This window comes from Barbus barbus, assembly GCF_936440315.1.
Source record: "Barbus barbus genome assembly, chromosome: 42".
Taxonomy (NCBI): domain Eukaryota; kingdom Metazoa; phylum Chordata; class Actinopteri; order Cypriniformes; family Cyprinidae; genus Barbus; species Barbus barbus.
The window spans coordinates 21,470,027-21,492,230 of record NC_136720.1 but is presented as its reverse complement, the minus strand read 5'-3'; the positions used below and the strand labels follow the sequence as shown (position 1 = coordinate 21,492,230).

Here is a 22,204-nt window from a genome sequence, read left to right as displayed (position 1 = left end):
CCCCCCCCCCCCCCCCCCCCCCCCCCCCACTTCTCTGCCAATGATATTAAAGGACATCGATGAAGGGAAAGGCTGATTCAATTTGTAAACTGCAGCAACATGACTGGTCTTTTCCAGCCTTCTAACAATGGTCTTGGACTCATATATAGCCATACTCTCAGGGACATTCACCTCGATTGTTCTCAACGACAACATTGTATGTTCATAAATAGATGGACACTTTCAAGCACCTTCAATGACGATTACATCACAATGGCTTAAAGGAGATCTGAAATAAATAAATCCAAGAAAAACTGAAAAAAAAAGATTGCGTAATTTTTTGAGTTCAAATGAGACCAAGTCAGTCAAATACGAAACTACATTAAACTACATTGTTCGAGCCAGAGACTGACTTTATGGAAAGTCAACATGACGCACTACAAGCTGATATCAGTGACTGCTGTAAAGCTGATTTAATCAAAGCAAAATTGTTACTGGCAGGAAAAAAAGAACCTTACACATCCAGATATCCAAGTTTTAATTTTGGACAATTACTTCTTACTGGGTGGGTCTGGGATAAGGTTGGGCTTTATGAGGACCAGTAAACTGGTCAAAATGAGGAATCTTAAGGAGTTTTTTTTTCCCAATAGCTTTGAACGTGGCTCATCCAGTCAGAATTTAGTCACAACAATCAGTTTTATAATGTTAGCTGTACAGTTTTGAGTCTTTTGTTTTGTTTTGTACTGATGCCAGATGTTTTCAGTTGTTTCTGTTGCAAATAATTATATTTAATTCAATTAAATTCCATTTCAACAATTATAATAAGAAGGAATGTTTCTTGAGCAGCAAATCAGCATATTAGAAAGATTTCTGAAGGATCATGTGACACAGAAGACTGGAGTAATGATGCAGAAAATTAAGCTTATATATATTTATATTTATATTAATACACACACATACAAACACATGCATGTATATAGTTAAGAAATACAAATATGTTATGTTTATATATTAAATATATTTATATATAACATAAAATATAATAATATAAATATATAAATGTAATATATGTATGTATGTATGTATGTATGTATGTATGTATGTATATATATATATATATATATATATATATAAATATACACAGTACACACGCATATATTATGTAAACAAAACCTTTTATTTTGGATGTGATTAATTGCGATTAATCGTTTGACAGCACTAGTTAAAATATATTACAATAATAAAAAAAATAGTTTTTTATTTTTTTTTAATTGCAGTCATGTTTCACAACATTACAGTTTTTATTTTATTTTTGATCAAATAAACGCAGCATTGGTGAGCAAACCTTGAACATTAATGTATATTGTAACATATATACTGTTAAGATTACATAAAAGTAAAATTTTGGTCATACCAGCTACTCCTCGTCGCACAAAACCATTCATTTGAATGACACAGTTGTATGTTGCTTACATAATCTCATGTATAGTGTGATGCCTCCAGCTATGGGCAGGTTCCAGTGAGCGCATAACAAGCTTTTTTTATTGAATTATTTCATAAGCAGAATCCTGAGGAATGTGTGGGTGTAATACCAGAGCTGGCAAAGATTATAGCAGAAGGAGAGAGAACGAGGCGCCCAAAGTGAATGAAGATAAGAGAGCGAGCAGAGGTGTGTGAGGGTACTCACGCTGGTGACTCGGCGATAGATTTGAGCGGGGTTCTGACACTCGGAGTACGGGTACTCCGAGGTAGCCATCTCCAGCATGCACATTCCGAAGGCGTACACATCCACCGACTCGTCGTATTTTTCCTCGTACATCTCAGGTGCCATGAACTCAGGGGTACCTTAAATCAAAAGAACCATTCAGAACTCTCAGTGCCTGAGATCTCTACTCACCCCAGCAGGGCCGGGGAGAGGAAGGGAGAGAGGAGGAGGAGGACAACTGCACTGTTGCTCCGTACGGCCCTGAGAGGAGAGAAAGAGGGGGAGCAAAAGATATGGAGAAAAGGAAAAATAAAAATAAAAAAAAAGAGGAAGGGGGAAAACCGGCCTCAGTTATTTAGCAGTGAAAGAATCCAGTTTTTCTCTGCAAGGCCTTTAGATCTTAGAGATCTTAGATTTTTCTATTGCAGTACTTTAGACTAGTGCACAAAGCAGCCAAGCATCATCTCGCAAACAGGAAGTTGATTTAAGCCAGACGCACATGCGTTGGTGCAGGTTACTTTTAGAGCTGATTGATGGTCTTCAAAACCGTGTTTATCTTTACAACACGGCCGTGCCGCCAACACATTAAATGACGTACCGGACAGCGGTGGGCGACTAGCTATGGAACTTGATCTATGTCAACAACACAGTTATGGAAAACGCATGACCGACTCACCTTTCTACTACCCTGTAACGAGAGAAGGTTAAGCAGGTTAAAGCACAGAGCAAGCCCATAGCTAGTGAGCGAAGACTCTCGTGCACTAGCGCGTGTTAAAAGGCCTCGCACAGGAAAACGATCTAACATATAGATTCATATTTGAAATATTTCCGTTTTTGGATTAGGTTGCTTTGTTGACTTACCACTTACTCGCCATTTTTTTTAGAATACTTACTGTATGAACTGCAGGACATTAAATAACCCATACAGTGGAGTGAGACCAGCTGAGATTATAGCCCTACAGTTTAAAGGAAAAAATTCTCAAAAACCAGGAAAGAAACGAAAAAAATAAATGGAAACAAGTAAATTTTAGAGGAGACAGAGAAAAGGGATCCAGAAAGAAATGTATCACAATATCTAAACCATCTGAAAAGGAAGAGGGGGAAAAACCTCATGAGGCAATCAGGAAAACCTATGGAAAAAGATGTTAGACATTACTGGCAGCAAGAGAATTTCTAGGATTTTAATCATTATAGACCACAGGTTCCAAACCAAAGTGTTTATTCTGTTAATAATGATGCGAAAAATTCCCATAGCACACTTACCAACAAAGCGTTATCCACCATGCGGCTTTTGTTGCTATTCTTAAGGCATATATATTACCCGAAATACCCCAAAGTTTATGGAAATTTAGAGTGTTTTCATCTGTTGCATTTACAGGCCAATTAGTTTCAGGTGGGAAACAGCAGAATCTAAAAGGTGTTCCCCCAGTTTATAAGACGTTCTCCTCTGGTTTTCCCTCGTCTCCACCCCAAATTAAAACTTGTACCCTTGGCTGCCTGGAAAACTGTGGTCTAAGGTGAACAGTGTAGCTCCGAGCTACAGCATGCCTTACATATCTGAGCGTAACTGACAGCAAATGCCCCACCTTCCCAATTTCACCTTATCATAGAGAAGACAAGCAGTGACAGGATACATATTTTGGATTGTATACGCCATGGTGAACTGACTTGGGAGGTGGGGAAAGCAAGAAAGTTCTAGCACTGGGTCGTACCTATGACACTCTTAGCGAATGATGAGCGCTTGAGGGTGGCCAAGCCCAGATCACCAATCTTAACGGATCCAGTGGGACCGGTAATGAAGATGTTGTCGCACTTAAGGTCCCGGTGAATGATGGGAGGAGCCCTGGTGTGGAGGAAGTGCAGGCCCTTCAAGATTTGTCGGCACCAGCTCCGCAACACCTTTATCTTCATCACCTTGAAGCGCTTCAGATACCTGAGGAACAAAGAGTTGAGAATTATCACTATGTTCTTTTTAACTAGACCTTGACAGAGTAAAAACAAACAGCAGATGTATCAATACAAGATTATACAAGTTTCCAGATTTGGCCATCATGTCTTGGATTTCAACCAATGAAATGAAAATCAATGAGAAAACTCTACTCAACAGCTCAATAAGATCTCATTTCAGTCCATATGAGGATCAGGGAGAATTAAATGATTACATGATGATGGGTTTGGGTATTTGAAGCAGCCATATGGACTGTTGCATTCTCTTCTGAGTCCCACATAGAGAGGACAACAGCGTGTGAAGAAGGCGGTACAGCACTTTTGTTAGATTAGCTTGGCCTAATCAAATCTTGGAGCCAAGCCATAGCCAGGATTTGGCCTTGTAATCCTCATTACAACAATCTACTCAGTTCAGGCACCAATACAGGGGGAGCTGGGTACCCTTTATCTCATAATGCCCTAGGCGAAGACGGGCACAAGCTCACAAGCAAAACAGAACATATACAATAGCACAATAGACTCATTTGTTATGCGACGTGACTTTATTTTAATCTGACACACCGTTTCCGCTCCAACCTGTTTGTCTTGAGAAGAATCAGATAACTGTCTGAAGAAACATCGGTTTATGGATAACTGTAATTGTGATTCAGAAATCGAATCCTGTCCTCTTCCTTTTCCTCTTCTCATAGTAAAATAAAAATGGTTGAATAACATCGGATTAGATGAAACTGGTTTTGCAAGGCAGCGCGAGAAGAGATATTAGAAGAGCGTTTTTGTGTAAACAGATTATCTCTGTAATTTGCTTAGTAAGACTGAAGCGAGCAATAAGTAGTGCTTCGCCCAATGGCAGTAGATGGGTGGTGGTGCAGGGCGGCTTTGATGGAGTATGGCGGTTGACTGACAGGTGGGAACGGAGCCAAGGGTAAGTCCTGAGGCGATACTGGAGAGAGCAACAAAGCCTGATTCAAAACTGTCTCATCACTCAACACACCCAGCGGCTCCCAGAGGGCCCCAACAGGCTGTTTTCCAGCTACACCAACAACTCTCTCCGCACTTCTCGAAACATTAAATTACTTTAAAACATTCCGTCCTCAACTATATAAACCGTCAAAGGCCTGAAACCTTCAAGAAAATATTATGAATTTTGATTGTCAGATCTTAACTTACCGATCAACTACTGTCACAGAGCAGTAGTCTGAATAATCTGTTTATGTACAGTATGTTTCAATCCAAAATGTTGAACTAGAAAGCTTTAAAAGGTCTTTTATGTGAGCATACAGGAACAGGGTGAGGGACAAACCACCCCCTGAGCAGTTATGTCTCATTTTCTCCTTGTTCAGTAAAAATGAGAACAAAGATTAGTTTAGGCAAGGCCGTGTCTGTAGGACGCTCCGTTTCTACCTGACCTCTTGATCACAGTTTATCTTTGCGGTGGAGGAGCAGCCATGCAGAACGCCACACATTGCCGAGATGCCAGGGCTGATGAATACAAAGCAAGCCTGACATTGTTTCTAATTTTTCGCTCATCTCCCCATGTCTCCTCCTGGCAATAATAGTGGCGTTCCTGTTGTTGTGAGCTATGTGACATAACTAATTGTGCGTGACTGAGGCTCTGAGGATGACGGATCTTTGTGGAACTCCTTTTTATGTGTCCTGGAAACTCATAACAAATGATTACAATCAAAATTTTTAATCTGTTCCTATGTTAAAGGGCCAACCCAGTTCAATATGCCTGCATCATTTATTGATTTTCTTGGTGAGTCACCAGTTACCTTTTTATTTTTTTTCATTTCACGAAAGTCTAATAAGTCTCTATGCCACATTTCTATGAACTGGTGGGAAAAGCAAGAATGGTATCATAGTCAGGTACTTGTATTTAAGTGGGTGTATATGACTCTGTTTGTGTCTGAGCCCATACATCCACAGGAGGGGGCTGCTGGTCCAGTTTGTGGTTCGTCTCACTACAGCTCCAGCATCTGTTCAGTACCCACAATGCCTGTCTCACATGAAGGTGACATGCCACTCTTCGAGTGCGATCACTCTGGTAACAGTTCTAACTCAATTGCTCTATTGTGATTGTGTTTTGTAACAGAAAATCACAGCCTCTGTGGACGGTCCGCTAAGAGGCTGGTGAAAAGCATGTTTGAAAGGCCATCCTGTTGTTGCATTTGAATGCTGTACCACAATACAATATTAACTGCTGCGGACGCTGTGAATTGGAAAAGAAAAAAAAGTGACAGATGAAAAACCTTGGTAACACACTTTATGTAAGTGTTAACCATCACTTGCATAACACCATAATCCTAACAAATCAAAAGACACACTTTTGCATTTGATCATTCATTAAGCAATTTTATGTTGGACAGACAATATAATATATAAGTGACCAGACGCTTTTAACTCACGTTTTTAGGGTTCCTGATGTCATGAGCTCCGTCACCAGCACGATACACTTGCGGCCTTTGGAGGGCAACTCCCATGAATCGTAAAAACGCACGATGTTTGGGTGCTGCAGGCCTTTCAACATGCCGGCCTCTTCCTTGAAGCGCTGGCGCTCTGATTTCGACAGCTTCCGATCCTGCAAGGACAAGAACAGAAGACATATAAACCTTTTAGCCACTTGTTTTACTTAAATGTGATGGAAACCATACTTAACCATTTATTGTATGTTAATTATTTCTCACTGAGCGGAGAGTATTACAGATGTACTTTAAATCAAATGCCATGGCTTTATGTTAAACCACTATAGCTCACAGGGGGACTAGAAGGGGTCCACTCAACCTTAAATAACGTAACCCGACCCCAGATTCCTGCCAGAACTCCAAAAGAGCCTCTATAGACAAAGCATAAAGCACAGGAGGGGACAAGACTCAACCAGTTTAAACACAAAGTGGTCCTCTTATCCTGTGCTTAATCCCTGTACGGACCACACACAAAACGCACCTATAAGATAAAGAAACTACAAAAGCTCAGTGCAACTGGTTCAATGTGACCAGACACTACATCATCTCCCTTGACTCTCTAACCTACCCACTAAACATCTCTGAAATTCTATCCAGGGTAGCCTGACCTGCCCAACCACAACAGTGTCAGGGATTTTGGATGGAACGCACCTTCCTGCGCATGTGGGTATCCAAGCGTTGACATCAAAGTTCCTTTCCGGCCAAGCTGAGCTCTTATCAGCAGTTTAAACAGTGTGCACAAGCCTGATCATTAATCATTATTATGATTGCTCCAGCAACCGCCAGTGATGAATTAATCCAGTGGCACTTTGAGGAAAAAAGGGCCACTTTTCTGTGGCCTACTTTCACACAACCCCAGCGCTTAAATCATATGCATTACGTGATCACTAATTCCATTCTGCTAAAGACTTGCCCTGCATATCTGGTGGGAAAATTGCAACGTGCATCTTACAAAAGCTATACGTAAGAGTTCAGTGAGGACACCTATAGATTCTCCGGCTATCTGCAACCAGTCTATTCGGTGTCATTGATGTGCTGCCATTCCAGAATGCTGACAGTGGCATTCTTTCTCCACATTAATGCAGACAGAGTCATTCATTTCCCAAATGCACTGAACAATCGTACAAGCAGCAGGCATCTGCAACCCATTAAGTACCACTAATCCCAAAGGACAGTAGAGGGAGAGAGAGAAATAAAAGGGATTCAGCCTTAGATGGGGGAATGAAAGTGTAAACACTATTGACTAGGGTTCAGTGCAATGAGTGCAGAAAAAAAACGTGATGGAGAATGAGAAAATGCTGAAAATACATTCTTGTATGCAAACGCTTGGCCAGTGCATTGCAAACATGTACTCCTGTTGTGTATACATGCATACTGTGATGGTATTCAGGTAGTTGGGTATGAATATGCTGACATTTCAAATAACTTGCTCAGCAAGGTTCTTTTCAAACTCTTGCTCCAACAGCAGTTGATCTGAAAAAAAAAGCAACTGTAGAAGAAGATAGTTCATGTTAATGCCCCTTTTGATGCAAAATTGAGATTGAAAGCATTCATGTACAAAATACAGTTTGATTTTGGGTCCCTGGACCACATTTGGAGGCCAAACATTAAGGAAGGCAGTGCTCTGAGTCTCCCCTCTGCAAACAGAGGCCATCTTATTTCCCATCTCACTGCGTCTGTAGATAATCTAATCAATGGCTGATAACGCAGGACAAAGGAAGAGATCTTCTGCAGAATGCTGGGGGTTGTAGCTCTGCTAGTCTCTCTTCAGGTCTGGGGCAAAAAGACCTCATTGATTGCGACAAATGGAAATTCTTCACTCTTGCTGATAAGACACAGATAAACAAGTGTGAGTGAGTGAGTGGGCGAGCGCGCAAGAGAGAGTAAGGGAAGTGAACTCATGCAAACTTGTCTTGGCAAACCGCAAGTGTCACTTTTAGCACCCCACTTCTCAAAATAAAAACAGGTGCTTGTGCACTTCTCAATCATGTGATGCAAATAATTGAGGGTTTGGTTACAGGAGTAACTAAACACAGCTTTAACAGACAATACACTGTAAGTTAAACTACACAAAACAGACAAATTAGACAAGGAAACCCTTGCAAGTGGAGGCAACTACTGTAAAGAGAGAGAGAGAGAAATATATTTAAAATACCCAAGATACCAGTGTTTACTAGGGCTGTCGAAATTAATCGTTGCATCGATGCGGACGTGGACGATTCTGCATCGATGCAGTAATAGACTATACTCGATTATAGCCTATAACGTCATTCGCATACGCGCTATTTTAAAATCTGAGCTTGTCTTTGGCCAGCGTATGTCGCGTCCTGTGTGAACGCGGCGGGCTCCATTGCACAGAATATGCGCTGTGAGATGCGTGCGCATTGCTTGACAGTGCTTCCACTCGCTGTCATTTTTTATTTTTTTTTTCTTTAGATGCGTTTTAATTTCTGCCGTTTGGAATGGCGTAGATGCACGAAACTCACATACTACTGACAGACTTTCACGTGCGCTTTGTTTTTTTGTCCTGAAGCTCGCGGCTGTGGTTAAATGCCTTTGTATCTACTTTTATGATACTAAATTGATGTAAACAGTTATTTTTCAGAACAGGACAAAACATCTTAGGCTATGTGGAAATAGATCTGTGCATTAGTGTGAATGCAGTCTATTAAAGCTGCCAGTGTCTATGATCTCATCAGTAATAATCAAATAGCAATAATGCTGTAAACTTTCAATAAAAGCACTCCCAGATACTGAAAGTGCTTTTTCTCTATCACTTGTAATTGCCCCCCCCTTTATTACTTTATATTTGCTTGTATGGTTTGAAGCTATATTTATTTTGAATTCTTAACAATAATTAATTATATATTAATTAATTAGGTAACATAAATATTTAAAAAGTAGCCTGCTTATATAATTTAATAATGCACAAAATAAATTTGAAATAATCGTGATGCATCGTGATATCGAATTGAACCGAATCGTTGACATGATAATTGTAATCGAATTGAATCGTGAAACCAGTGCCGATTCACACCCCTAGTGTTTACAGATATTATTTCTTAGCAGACAGAATCAGAATTCTCGGCAGCTGAAAATGGGGCTTCAAAAGGTAAAACACTGAATTATTAAACGGCAATTTCAATAATTAGTAGGGTTTCTGACTCTTTCTATTGAGTAAATTCTGCCTTTGTGAAAATAACCATTAATTTGGTCCAAAACATTTGTAAACTTTTGAAGGTAGGGTGTGTGGGTGTAAAATAGCCCTTTTTATCTATTAACTAACTAACAGGCAAACAGATCAGCTTTTATCTCTAGTTCTGCTTAGCCAGTCACGTGAGCTTGTGCAGTTCAGCGAACAATCAGCTGTTTACTCGACTGTCGCACACAAAATATCTTTTCGTCTACACCTCTGGCTTGGCATGGAGATATAAACGCAGATGTGGTGCCCTCCTGTCTGTAAACAAGCCAAAAAATACCGCAGTAACCAGATACAACAGCGAGCCTTTCTAGAAAACTCACCCCTGCTCTTTTCTGAGAAAATAAGCCACATGATAATACAATAATGATAATGGATACGATGCCAACTCCTGAAATTGAATTAACACAGAGCTGCTCTGTTTTCCTCAAAAGGCTGAGTCTTTGTACTGCAGTGCTATTTCTACAGTGTAATGGGGCCGATAGTTTTCGGCCCGCCGAGCGGCATCAATGCAGGTGGGAGACTCTCACCTGATAGCATTTTGCAGAAGTTGTGTGGGTGCACAATAAGATTCAACAAGACGCTCGTGGATGTGCCGGGAACTGGATCAAAGCAGCTTCGACCACATCACAGAGCTGGACTAAATATGTAGTAAGAGCAAACCGAACGTCATTTCAATCAGTGGATCAAATCTGCAGAGCAGGCTGAGAAAGAGGCAGCTGTGAGAGCCGCCTCTGAATAACAGCGCACTTGAATAACCCCTGAGATTTGCATTTGTAAAAAGGCAAATAAAATGGATTGGCATGACTCATGCTAGCGGGTTGCATAGCATTCTCGTAGGCAATGCCAGTGGGGAATGGAGCAAACGTTAGATCAAAGCTCTGAGAGATAAGAGCTGGCTTCAGTAAACGGTGAACCTCAACAGTCATAGATAAAGCTAGAGGCTCCTGAACTCTGGGATGGTTACCATGTGCGCAACGGGTCAGGCGATGCTTGAGTTCAAACAGAGGTTGCGTGAACCAAACAAATTCTATCGTTTACCAAATTTCAAAACATTTACATTTAATTCAAATGCTTTCTGTCATTTTGACAAATATAAAGTATCTGGTCTTCTGCAAGAGAGAGAGACAGAGAGAGAGATTTTTTTTTTTTTTAAAGTTTAGCGAATTAATAAATATCTAAAAATACATAAATGTTTTAATTAGTCAAATAAGTCTATTTAAATAAAGAAATTTACATTAAATATTAATAAAAAAATACAATAAAAAAACATTAAAACAAAATTGTGTTTATAACATGAAGAAATTACTATAAGTAAATATTTTATACAAAGTATTTTATACAAGATTATTGGAGTATATTTTACAAAAAAAAATAATATTTAGCAATTTCTGTGTTATATAAATTTACTAGCAATTTCACCACCTTTTTTAGTTTGAGAGAATGAAAAAAAAGTATAACCCAATCTGTCAAAGTGACATGGCCAACTCGCTAACTAAATTATGCTAGGTAGACAACAAATGTATTAAAAGACCTTTTTTGGCAGAATACTTCATATCTACGCAGAATTAATTTGCAGTCCAGCTGGAACAAACTACTTGAGTTAAGAAAAGTTGTAGCTAAGAAAATAACTGTAGAGCTATTATCATTGAGGATTTTCTTAACAGAAGGGGTTTGTTGTAACCGGCTACAGGGCTCTGGCAAAACATACAGCCCTCCATAAGCTCATTTTCTCTGCCATAGGAGGAAGTGTTAGTCCTCCAAGTGCAGACAGCTGCTGAGTTCTCTGTGTCTGCCAGGCTACAGATGTAATGATTTGCATCAGGACGTGAACACATCTTTTAAAACCTGGCCTGACGGCCCATGCTAAAGTTCACTTCAGCAGGGAAACTTCCCAAACAGTTTACAGAACAAACAGCTGTTTTTCATATGCAGCTCATTCATTTCTCTATTTTATGTTCGTATAAAACAGTTGATCCTTATTCAGAGTATGCTAAACACCATCGTGGAGTGAAGACCACATCCTCGGTTACGCTTGCAATGTAATGCGTCACATCTGTCCAATCTCACGCCAAAAAAACAACGAAGGGGGGGGGGGGGGGGGGGGGACTGGCACCGGGCCCTGGTTTCTAAGAACACAAATCCATATCTGTGACAGTACGTTTCCACAATAATGGGATCCAAACTGCAGAACCTTGTTTTGGGCCTCTTGTTTTGCAGTTGGGCCAGATGCAGTGCAAAGCGAACAAGTGTGTGTGCTTTTGCATTGATGTGCGAAAGTTTAAGGTGGTAGAAAAGTGGTACTGTGAACAATAAAGAACAAAACATACTCTAGGGAAGTAGATTAAAGCTCAATTTCAATACAATACAACTTTAAGTATGGAGTTAAACATGTCCGTTCATCAGTAATGATTATTTTCACAGCTTTGATGCTATGCATATGTTATTATGAGACATTTTTATGTGTAACAAAATCCAAGCTCAATTTCTCCAACCAAGGGGTCAGTGGCCTGAAACAGGTAGAAGACCCCTGGTTTAACAAGATTGTCGGTGAGCAAGTTATTTAAACAGTTAGGAAATTGTGATTTAATGACATGATGTTTGAAATCTAACACTTCCCTTTGGGTTTTCTTACCACCGCAGGAATGCAAGAATTCATGTTAAGTATGTATGTGCACATGCATATGTTGGCCAAGCATCTGCATACTTCCATAGAGTATTTTTGTGGCCTTACTCTAGCAATCACAGAGTCATCAAGCTTCATTATTCACCGGTGTACTTCCTGAAGTGATTGTGGGCATGCAGAGCACTTAGTCTGAGTTAATGGAAAGACAAAGATTCTGTCCTCCAGGGGGACCTCATTCCCTCTGATCTTCTCCAGGATTCATATTTCACAAACACGGGCGCCAGTCAAACAGTGATTCTAAAAATACCTTCCACCACCCCTCCCCTGCTCGACCGTAGTGCGCTGGGCATCTAGTAGACAGTGGATATAAAATACCAAACCGAATCTATTCCCAAAATACACTAAGAAAGTCAGATGAGAGGAAACGACAACTATATACTCTCAAAGAGGTTAAAAATCTGAGTCCATTAATTGTGCACAGACTGAGTGAAGGAATAATCAGCTTAGCTGCTGTGATGTGCTTGATAACTGTATGAGCAACCCAGCTGATGGACAGACTCGATCACATGACTGCCTGAAAGCCTGTGCTCCATTTCCCAGCAGCACTTAGTAATGGCCATGACAGGAGTTTAATACATCAAAACAAGCATGAACCACATCCACTAGGCACATATGCAACATCTTTGTTTTGCATGTTGCCTTGATAAAGTGGTAAAAGGGAAGCGGTTCAACATGGAGCCTTTTGGGTGTTTCGGAGCCAAATGGATGACCGATCATAAGTAAAAAAAAAATCCCCACAGTTACAGAGGCTCAGCCAATGACTGCTGCACTCTTGCTGTTGCAAACCATTGTAAACATCATAAGACTTTCATTTGACATCTAAACGGTCCGAATCAGTGCATGCCCTGTTTTCTGTCTGCAGGTTGAAAGACACATAAAAAGCAGAAATCACAGTTCTATTCAATTCAACTCTTTATTTGTTTATTTGTACAGCGCTTTTCACAATACAAATTGTTGCAAAGCAGCTTTACAGAAAATTAAAGTTTCTACATTATATTTAGTAGTAGCTTATCAGTTCTGTGTGTTGCAGCTATTTAAGGAAAAGATCTAATAATATAAACGTTTCTGAAGGTGACAATCCAATAATAAAGTATTGTTTGTGTTGCAAATATGAAATTTTTTCAAACTCCCTTATTCAAAAAAAAGAGTGACCCAGTTTGTAAGATGTTGGCGATTTGTTTACGAGATGATAATGTTTACTGGATCTCTCACTCCGGTCACATGAAGTCCGGGCCATCGGTTCAAATTTCCCAACTGACGCAGCTCATGCCTTCTCATTAACCAAAGACAAGCATTTAGGACTGCTATGCGCCTTCCCTAATTTTTGTAAAAAAAAAAAAAAAATTGGCTTTATACATCAAAATGTATTGCAAAAAATGTTTTAGCTCTTGACCAACAAACTGAGAAACACTACATGGTGTTAAAAGTGAAAAAACAGGATTTTCTTGCTCTTAAGCCGCCTTTCCACTATCTCTGACGAACGACAAGCGACAGACCGGAAGTCATTCATTTCGAATGGAGGGTAGTGCGGGAGCTTCATGGAGTTCCGATCACATGTGTATGCGGGAAATTCGGATCCGATTTGAGCTGCGGATGCGTTAAAATATTTAAACTTCTGCGGCTAGAAAATGATTCATTTCACCATTGGTGAATACGCCAAGGTGACGGTTGCTGCACGACCAGTCTGAAAGTTCTGTGCGACTGCCACTAGGGGGAGAAATGCGACAGTCATGTCCGAATGTCGTGTGCAGTGGAAAGGCGGCTTTATGATATAAAAGTCATGTAATACTGTGTGTGGAAATGCATTAACAATCACAACTTTCCAATGCAAAAATTGGTTATTCATTAAAAAAATCATGAACACATTAGCATATGACTCCTTATATCTAACTATCAATAGCCATTCAGTATTCAGCATGAACATGAACTGGAGGTAAGCCAATCAGAGTCACGGTTATTTACATATTGAAGCCTAAAGCCCGGTAAACACCAAGCCGACAGTCGGCCGTCGGGCAGTTTTTGTTCTTCGGCCGACTAAGTTTTCTCAGTGTGTTTCGTGCCGTCGGCTGAAGTTGGTCCTCGTCAGCTTTTTTTAGGCCGATTCGACAGAATCGGCGTCGGAGCTCATCGGTCAGTTGGGCCATCTGATCATTCTGACTGGCTGTTCAGTTGGCGAAGCAGTGTTCGAGAAAGGTGCAGAACGGACGTGCTACTTGGCCGTAGGGTGTCGAGAGTTGGCTTGATGTGTCAGGGCAAATTTGGACCCAGACGATGCCGGCAACCTCACAGTCTGCTTTCGTCGCAGCTAGTTCGTCGGCATCGGCTTGGTGTGTACCGGGCTTTAAAGGTGCAGTAGAATAAAAAAAAAAAAGATGTTTCATTCTAAAGGTAACAAAGGATCGCACAAAAGTAAATCACAACCTTGACTAACATCAAAAGTGGACTTGAAGGGGGAAAATTAAATGTTAGAAGTAAAATATGGGTTCTTTAAGCAGAAAGTCCAGTCGATTGGGTAAAAACTGCTTGTGCACAACAGTGATTGCTTTGCCCTGCGAGCAGCATTTATGATAACCTCCTATAGAGTCTCAGTGCGAATCGAGTCGTCAAGCCGTAGAGGTCCTGAGGGGTTTACACAGAAGAGAAATGACAGAGGAAATGAAAAAGGGAAAAGTGCAAGTCAGGCATCTGCTTTGAATAAGACTGAACGGTTGTTCCTTCAAACAGCACTGAACTAGCTGCAAAAACCATGACAGCTTCATCTAGATCTGAAACAGGCAGAGAATGTTGGACTCCAATTAGGGAAGGAAAACTAAAACTTGATTTTCTTTTTCTCAAACCCAAAGATATGCCATCAATCAGCACTTAACAGACTGCTCAGAACCAGGGCCATGTGTTCAGTGTGGCCTACTTTTTGGAAACTGCAGTTCACCCCCCAGGGTGATTTGGTGGAGAGCATAATTCGGTTATCTTCTAATGAACATTTCAGTTGTCACTGTTAAGAGTAATGTTTGCTGGGAGGTAAACTGAGGTCAAGGTGTAGGTCTTGTGGGGAATTCCAGCTGTTATACCTCTGACAAATGTGCTTCTCTGGACAACTAGTTGACTAGAAAGACCTTTTTAATGAGGCTGTTTTAGGTTCACATGTGTATAGCTACTCAATGCAATTCTTCTATAAGTTTACTGACAAAAAGTGAACAACTATAACCCCCTATTGCATAAAACAAAGTCCTTGAAAAAGTGAATAATGTATTATAAAACGGGAACACTGCTCACAGAAGGCGATTTGAAATCTGACAGTAATTGTATTGAAACTGAATGTTCAATGCAGTGAATTTGTAAAAAGGCAGAAGGCACATGGCCTTTTCCAATTTCACCCATATACAGCATTTTGTGACAGACTAAGGTTTACATATGTATACAATGCTTCAATAGACATTAACCCTGAATCAAAGTGATGTAGATAATTATAACGGTTATTATAAAACGCAGTCTTAAGGATTAAAGCTACAATAAACAGCAGTGTTATTTTCATATTAATATACTATTAAGGTTTTTATTATATTTTGAATCAGTTTTTATTAGTATATATGCTTTTTATATTTTCAATTAAAGTTGCAGTACTTTTTTCATTTTTATTATTTTTTGTATTTAAGTATGTCAATATAGTTTTCATGCATTTTTATTTCAGTTGTAGCTTCATTTTTGTAAGTTGAACATGAAATGAAAATGAGAAATGTTGCCTTGGAAACTCGCCCAAATAAAATAAGTTAAGTTTTTCCTTGAAAGTTTATTTCATTTCAAGTAATGACTTTTTATGGTTTTAGTTTTGGTTAACTATATCAACCAAGGTTTACAGTTCTCAATGCTTCTCGGTTTGAAACCTTAAGGACTCAACTAACTCTATCTAAGAAGTCCTAGAAACATTCAAATCAATCATTTTCCCAATGAATCATTTATTAGGCTCATAGTCTGGGAAAATGGATTGGTTCCATGATGCCATTCACCTTTTAAGCACTTCTATTATCTAAATTCATTTGCATCGGGCGCTGTCCGAGTCAATAACAGCTTTCCTCCATGCTACAATTCAAACACAAATTGTCATCAGCATTAGAGAGAGCAACTTTATATACACAGAGCATTTACATTCTGACTCTTAAGGTGGAAACTTGCCCAATTCGATGCAGGATGGATTACCACATTCAGTACAACCTTGGGCTCATACAACACACCAAAAAGTAAGACTAAACTAGATCAGTACATAACTGGAGCTATAAATAAACTGAGAACAATACAGGAGGAAAAAGGAATGCTACTGAGAAAAAAAGACAGCAAGACAGATCAAGATGAGGAGAGCAGCAGTGCAAGCTAAAATAAGGCCCTTTCATGGTCTCACTTTGAACTAGATCCATGTGTTTCTGAGTGTTGTGTGTCAGAACGACAAGGCACATCTTCAGTACATCTCGCTGCCTGTCACAGGCTTTGGGCTGTGAGGTCAGGAGGTGATGAGCTCTCCGTCAGAGCCAAACACACAGCAGTCTAGTGTCACCCAGAGACAGGCACCATTGTTCTGCAGGCAGACCAGACGTTTACTGAAAACCTGCATGTCGTCTGCTGCAACAACAGCCCTTCTTGATTTCTGGACTCATTCCCCTCCCATTCCCCATGGCCCAATCCATCTTCCATTGAAATAAAACCAGGCTTTAGGCAGGAGTGCACGGTGTGAATGTCGGAGGGAGTTTGGAGTGACAGCCTCAAGGTCTGCACCCTCAATGTTTCCCTCGGTTGAAATGTTTGGTGTGACACCGCTAATAAATCACAACACAAGAAGCTGGGCGATAGGGCGGATCACGCCGCAGCTAGACCACAAGCATTAAAATCTACATTGTTAATAAGTCAAAAAAGTTGGGAACACTGAGATCTTAGGTCACACTTCTGCATTTCTACCATAATAAGATATCACAAATTAGACATTTCCGGAACTTTAGAGACATTTTAAATCCCATAATCCTATGATCGCAAGGGGAATGCGTTGGCTTATCTGCATATTGAACTCTAGCCTCTCTGATCCACAATAAAGCTCCTTTTAATCAATATAATGGCTTATTTTTTTATTTGTCACAAACTGAGCAGAGGCAAACAATCTCTGAATGTGACAATGGTCCACTTGTTGTAGCAATGAAACAAATCACCTTATGAAATGTAGCAAAGTTAAGGAAAGGTGTTCCTAAACAGGCTGGTATGTTGAAATAATGACTGTTGCTTAATAAATCCCTGAAATAAGTAATTTAGAGTAATCCAAGGCTAGACAGAATAATATGCAGGTTATGGTGACATTCACAACTGTCCTGCAAAGCACTATCAATCGTGCTATGAATTGAAATTTTGAAGTGTCATCACATTTAAAGATAGTTAGCCAAAAATGATCGCTGACTTTCATTGTATTGACACAAATGGTTAAAACGTCAAAATATCTATATAATAGAGAAAGTCATAGTCATACAGTTTTGGAACAATGTGAATGTGTGTACATTTTTAGAGATTTTAATTTCTGCATTTTCTCCAACTTAACCCCTTTAAAGGAAACAGAACAACCTAAAAGTACCAAATGCAACTGGTTATCGAGTATCAGATATCACAACCATACCCATAAAAACTGGCAAATACTGCCTCTTTATAAACAGTCAAATTCCAAATAAATCAAGGCCCACTCACATTTAACGCTCACAACCTAAAATGGTCCACAGAGCCAGTCATAATCCCCACCAACCCTGAGGGAGATATAAAAGGATAACGTAGGTCCTGGCTTTGTACCTCGCTCTGTACACCTCCACACTCTCAAAGCCTCTCTACAGCACAGCACACGCGCCCCCTCAATTATACAGGGATTAGATGCACTGCAAAATGGGAAAAAATGCTTTAGTGCATCGCATCCTCTGCACTTTAAATGCTGCAGCCTTGAGGAGCATACACATTTAATACAGACCAAGCAAATGAGGTCTTGAGTCACAAAGAGAGGGTGTAGTAACATGCAACTCGGAACAATAATGTCTTTCTCTGGAGTTTTATGAGGAGCTACATTTTGCACAGTTTAAATGACAGTCACCAAATTAAGGAGTAAAGCTAATTTGATGTTTAATGAAGCAAACCGATACCCATATTTACAATGGGTCAGTCTCTAACGTATAACACCATCGGACAATGTCTAATAAGCAGCAGCAGGCCCAAATTTGAAGATCTTTAGCAGAAGATTTGGTTTGGACCATGGTAACATGCTTCTGTTATATTCTGGCTACGGTTAAACTATTCCATATGAGCGTTCCTCAACGCCAAGTGGCTGTTCATGCAACACACTAACCCAGTTTCCACAGTGGCCCCTGATCCTAGAGTGGAAGGTTACGGCCAACAACAAAAATAAATGTATCATTGTCTCATGGCAAACATTAGAGCTGAGCAAATACACTAGGACTCATAGCACAAGTTGGCCATGTTCACCTCACCCGATGACAGCAAGCCATTGAGCAACAGCTTGTGTACATAGGAGCTTGAAAAATACCCTGCAATAACTCATCTCTCACCCTCATTCTTTCCACCTAATGTCCCATTGTCAAAGGCAGGGCAGGTACTTTGTCAAGGGCACACCACGGTGTTCTAATCTAAATGGCCCTTAAATAAAAGGGTGCGAGCTTAGCGTGCAACACTCTGTAAAACATGGAGATAGAAATCATATCCCATTTAGGGGCAGGTGTTAATGTGTGCCAACTTGCAAACAGCCGAAAGCTTTGGAACACCATGCCACACAGTTGTTGGAAACTTAGGATCAGTGTATATAGTTAATTTAGCCTATATATGGGTGTGTTTGCAAAATCTTGTTGACCCTATGCACTCAACTTGATTGACCTCATCCCATTGGGAGATGGAGTATCAAGGCACACAATCTAAAAAAAGTTATACTGTGTATTAAAATAGCTTGAATCATGGTTGGACAAGCTAAAACATGCGTAATAGAACGCCATCCATCCTTTCATGTTGGGAAAATCTGAAAACTCACTGTGAGAACTGTCAAATAGAAAGCAGGTTTGTATATAGGGGTCTTAAGTGGATTCATCTTCTGCCACAGGGGTATACAATAGGGTGAGAATGCCTATGGGACCGTCATTGCTGCATTCTGCAGGATTCATTCACATGCTGACTCTCCAGTCATATGAAAATGTAGGTCAAAGTGGAATAAAGCTTAATCACAATGAGAAATATGCTCAGTCAGAGATTTTAAACAGATTTGTTATCTGGCTGGCCAGTTAGTAAAATGAGTTCATAATGACTGTGATTCAGAATTATTACTAGTTCGGAAACCAGCAACCCTTATCTGGCTTTCAGATAATGAAAACACAAATTATTCCACATTTCTTCCAAAGCACTGAGAACTCAACAAATTATACACAAAGAAAACATCCAAGAGGAAACAACAGAAAATTACATAACATTTGGGTTTACTTCCCATTAAAAAGGGATTTAAATGGCAGAAGTCATGGTGAAAGGAGACCATGAGAATGGAAATGAGAGGCCAGCCTTTCAGAACAATGACACAAAGTCAGTATAGAGGAAATGACACGTCAGTCACTGACAAACGGGAAGGTCTGAATTCATCCATTTGAATAGTATACAAATGTTTTAGCATATATTAAATAGTAATAGGAATGCTAAAACTTACTGGCTAATTATATACTACATGAAAAGTTGAAAAGATGACCTACACTGAGCATGACTGATGCTTTTGAATAATCCCTCATGGCAACGCACGAGTCTTTTACATTCTCCTAGAAAGAAAGGTCTGCAATACATAGTCATTTTATGACAGCAACATTTATGAATAGCACCGTACAGTCATAAAACTTGGGTGTGAATTCCTAGGGAGGAGGAATGCTCGGGACCATACATCAGGAGACCCACACATATGTATGACTACATCAATAACAGATTTTACTTGTCTCCAAGTTATCATTGTGGCATGACGTGGTTCAAGAGAACGGAACAAGAATGCAGCTTTTTGCCAGGAGTAACATAACAGCCATGTTGGGATGACTCTTGTGGCGTAAATCAAATCCTGTGGAAAATTGTGCAATAGTCATCTAAACGGGCCATGTCAACACCATGCTGCTTTACATATGATTTTTTAAAACAAGGGTGCTTGTCACACTTCTGTCACTTCTGACTTCAGCTAATGAGGATGTTTCACTTCTGAGGAATATCTACTTACAACTAATAAAGTCTCAATGCCACAGTTGCCTCCTCCTGAAGCCATTAACAAGAGCAAGAGGCTGCGAAATGACAGTTAAGATAGAGATATGAATGCCTCATATACCCTCATCCAAAGCCTTGGGCATTATGATTATTATATAACCAAGATCTCACAACCTTTCCCAGCTTGAACCGGTCTCAATATCACAAATCTTCGCAGTCACCTCAGAATGAACTTCATTCAGTCTGTTTCAAATCAGCCACCTTAGATATGAAAACGATGTAGGGTTCAAAGGACTTGAGTTTTAAGCTGTGGGAGGTGGCGGACAATGTTAATAGGATGTGTGGTGAGGAACTTTTATGAGGAACGGGCTATTTGTAGATGAAAGGGAGAAAGGACGAGTACAGGCACAATTGTCTTGTCTGCCTGTGGCATTGACGCTAATATACACCTTTACTCTCTATAACAATGTGCCTGAATGAGGCAGGCTCACCTGTATGCTTTAATGGACAGTGCTAATCCTATTTTAATGGAGCAAATCACGAGCAATTAGCTTTACGAGGGCCTGTGCGAGGAGCATCAGCGATTAGAGACAAGTAAAATAAAGATTCTTTCATTAGCTCCAACTGTGGTTAATTCTGTAGCTCTATTAGAGGTAACGAAAATATTCAGGGTTCATAGGACAAGTGGTTTAAAGATACTTTCAATAGTGGTGGCTTGTGGTATAGGACATGATGGGCTGTCAGTGGCAACTGGCCACACTTAAAAAAGGAGCAACAAGTGGCGCAACAAGCCTCTTTTAAATTACCAACTGGTTCCAATGAGTGGAACTTGCCATGTAATGCAATGACATATATATTTAAATGTGGCTAAGTTTCCAAATACTTCTTAGGGCCACTGAAGTATGTGAATGTGAAGTACGTGAAGAAAAAAAAAGAAAAAAGTTGTCAGGTGACTCTTTAAATAAATCCAGGTGGTTTGTGCAGTTTGTGCTATGAATGACAGTGTGCATAGCTGAATTCAGAAGTGTTTGACATGCGTTGCCTTCTAGAAGCATGAGCAAACATTGCGCACGTAAGAAGGCGCATGAAAGACGTGCTCTGTGATATTCTGCTGAAGCACGCATTGTGAAGAGTTCTTTGGAATGCGTGTATGCTGTGGAATATTCAATGGAACTAATGGATATCATGAGCGGTGGTTTGATTTGTAGATTCACCTGCAGCAGGAATTAAGCAATTTTCAAATAATGAAAACCCCACTCCTTCAGGCTTCCATAACACAATGATTACATCAGTGGCAAGAGTTTACGAGGGGTCACAAAAACAAAAGACCTGAAAAACAAGCGAAAACAGGAGTGCACAAATAGAGCCTTATTTTACTGAGGCCTCTGGATCAGTAAAACAAAAATGGTATTTTGAGTTGAAGCCAGGTGAAACAAATAATATTTATAGCCACTCATCGAAAGGCAAATAAGCCAAATTTATCAGTGTAGACAACTTGAGGTCAAATGTACAGACAGCTCCTACAAAAAGCAAGGCTGTTTCTTGAGGGTGTTTCCTTCTAAAGCTACTGATAAACTATTGCTGCATGTCGACACTTTGTTGAGCCATATGTGTGGTGTGTGAACATCCTTGAATGAGGAATGGTGTGACGTAAAGATCATTCAGAAGTGCAAGATAGTGTGATAAACACTTCCATGAAAATAGTGACTCATTAAAAAGACCTTAATGTTCAGGCACAATTTCTTACAATGAGCTACACAGATACAATCAAAATGACTGAAACAATGATAAAGACATTTATGCCTTGTTAGAATTTTATCATTCTAAATGTAACATCAGTTTTCAAACAGCCCAAGGCGTGTGAGTCAACTGATGAGTGATCTGAGCCAATCCCACGTTTTCGTCAGGCTTGTTGCCACACGATTGGCGATGTGACACTGGCATGTTGTCGTTTTTGCAAACCCTCATGACACATAATAAACTTCCGA

At 40.0% G+C, this 22,204-nt stretch overlaps 1 protein-coding gene across 2 annotated transcripts in view; it reads right to left on the bottom strand.

Annotated features, from left to right (window-relative positions):
* The window catches only part of LOC306861545 (serine/threonine-protein kinase WNK1-like), a 76,416-nt gene that overhangs the window by 32,411 nt on the left and 21,801 nt on the right, over window positions 1-22,204 (bottom strand). For both annotated transcript variants that reach the window (XR_013783477.1, XM_079403869.1), the window contains exons 3-5: window positions 6,037-6,209; window positions 3,397-3,617; window positions 1,667-1,824 (exon numbers count right to left, since the gene is read on the bottom strand). Coding sequence is in view for 1 of the 2 variants with exons in the window: in XM_079403869.1 (XP_079259995.1) it covers window positions 1,667-1,824; window positions 3,397-3,617; window positions 6,037-6,209 (552 nt within the window). In the remaining variant the exon portion in view is untranslated. The remainder of the gene's footprint in view (window positions 1-1,666; window positions 1,825-3,396; window positions 3,618-6,036; window positions 6,210-22,204) is intronic.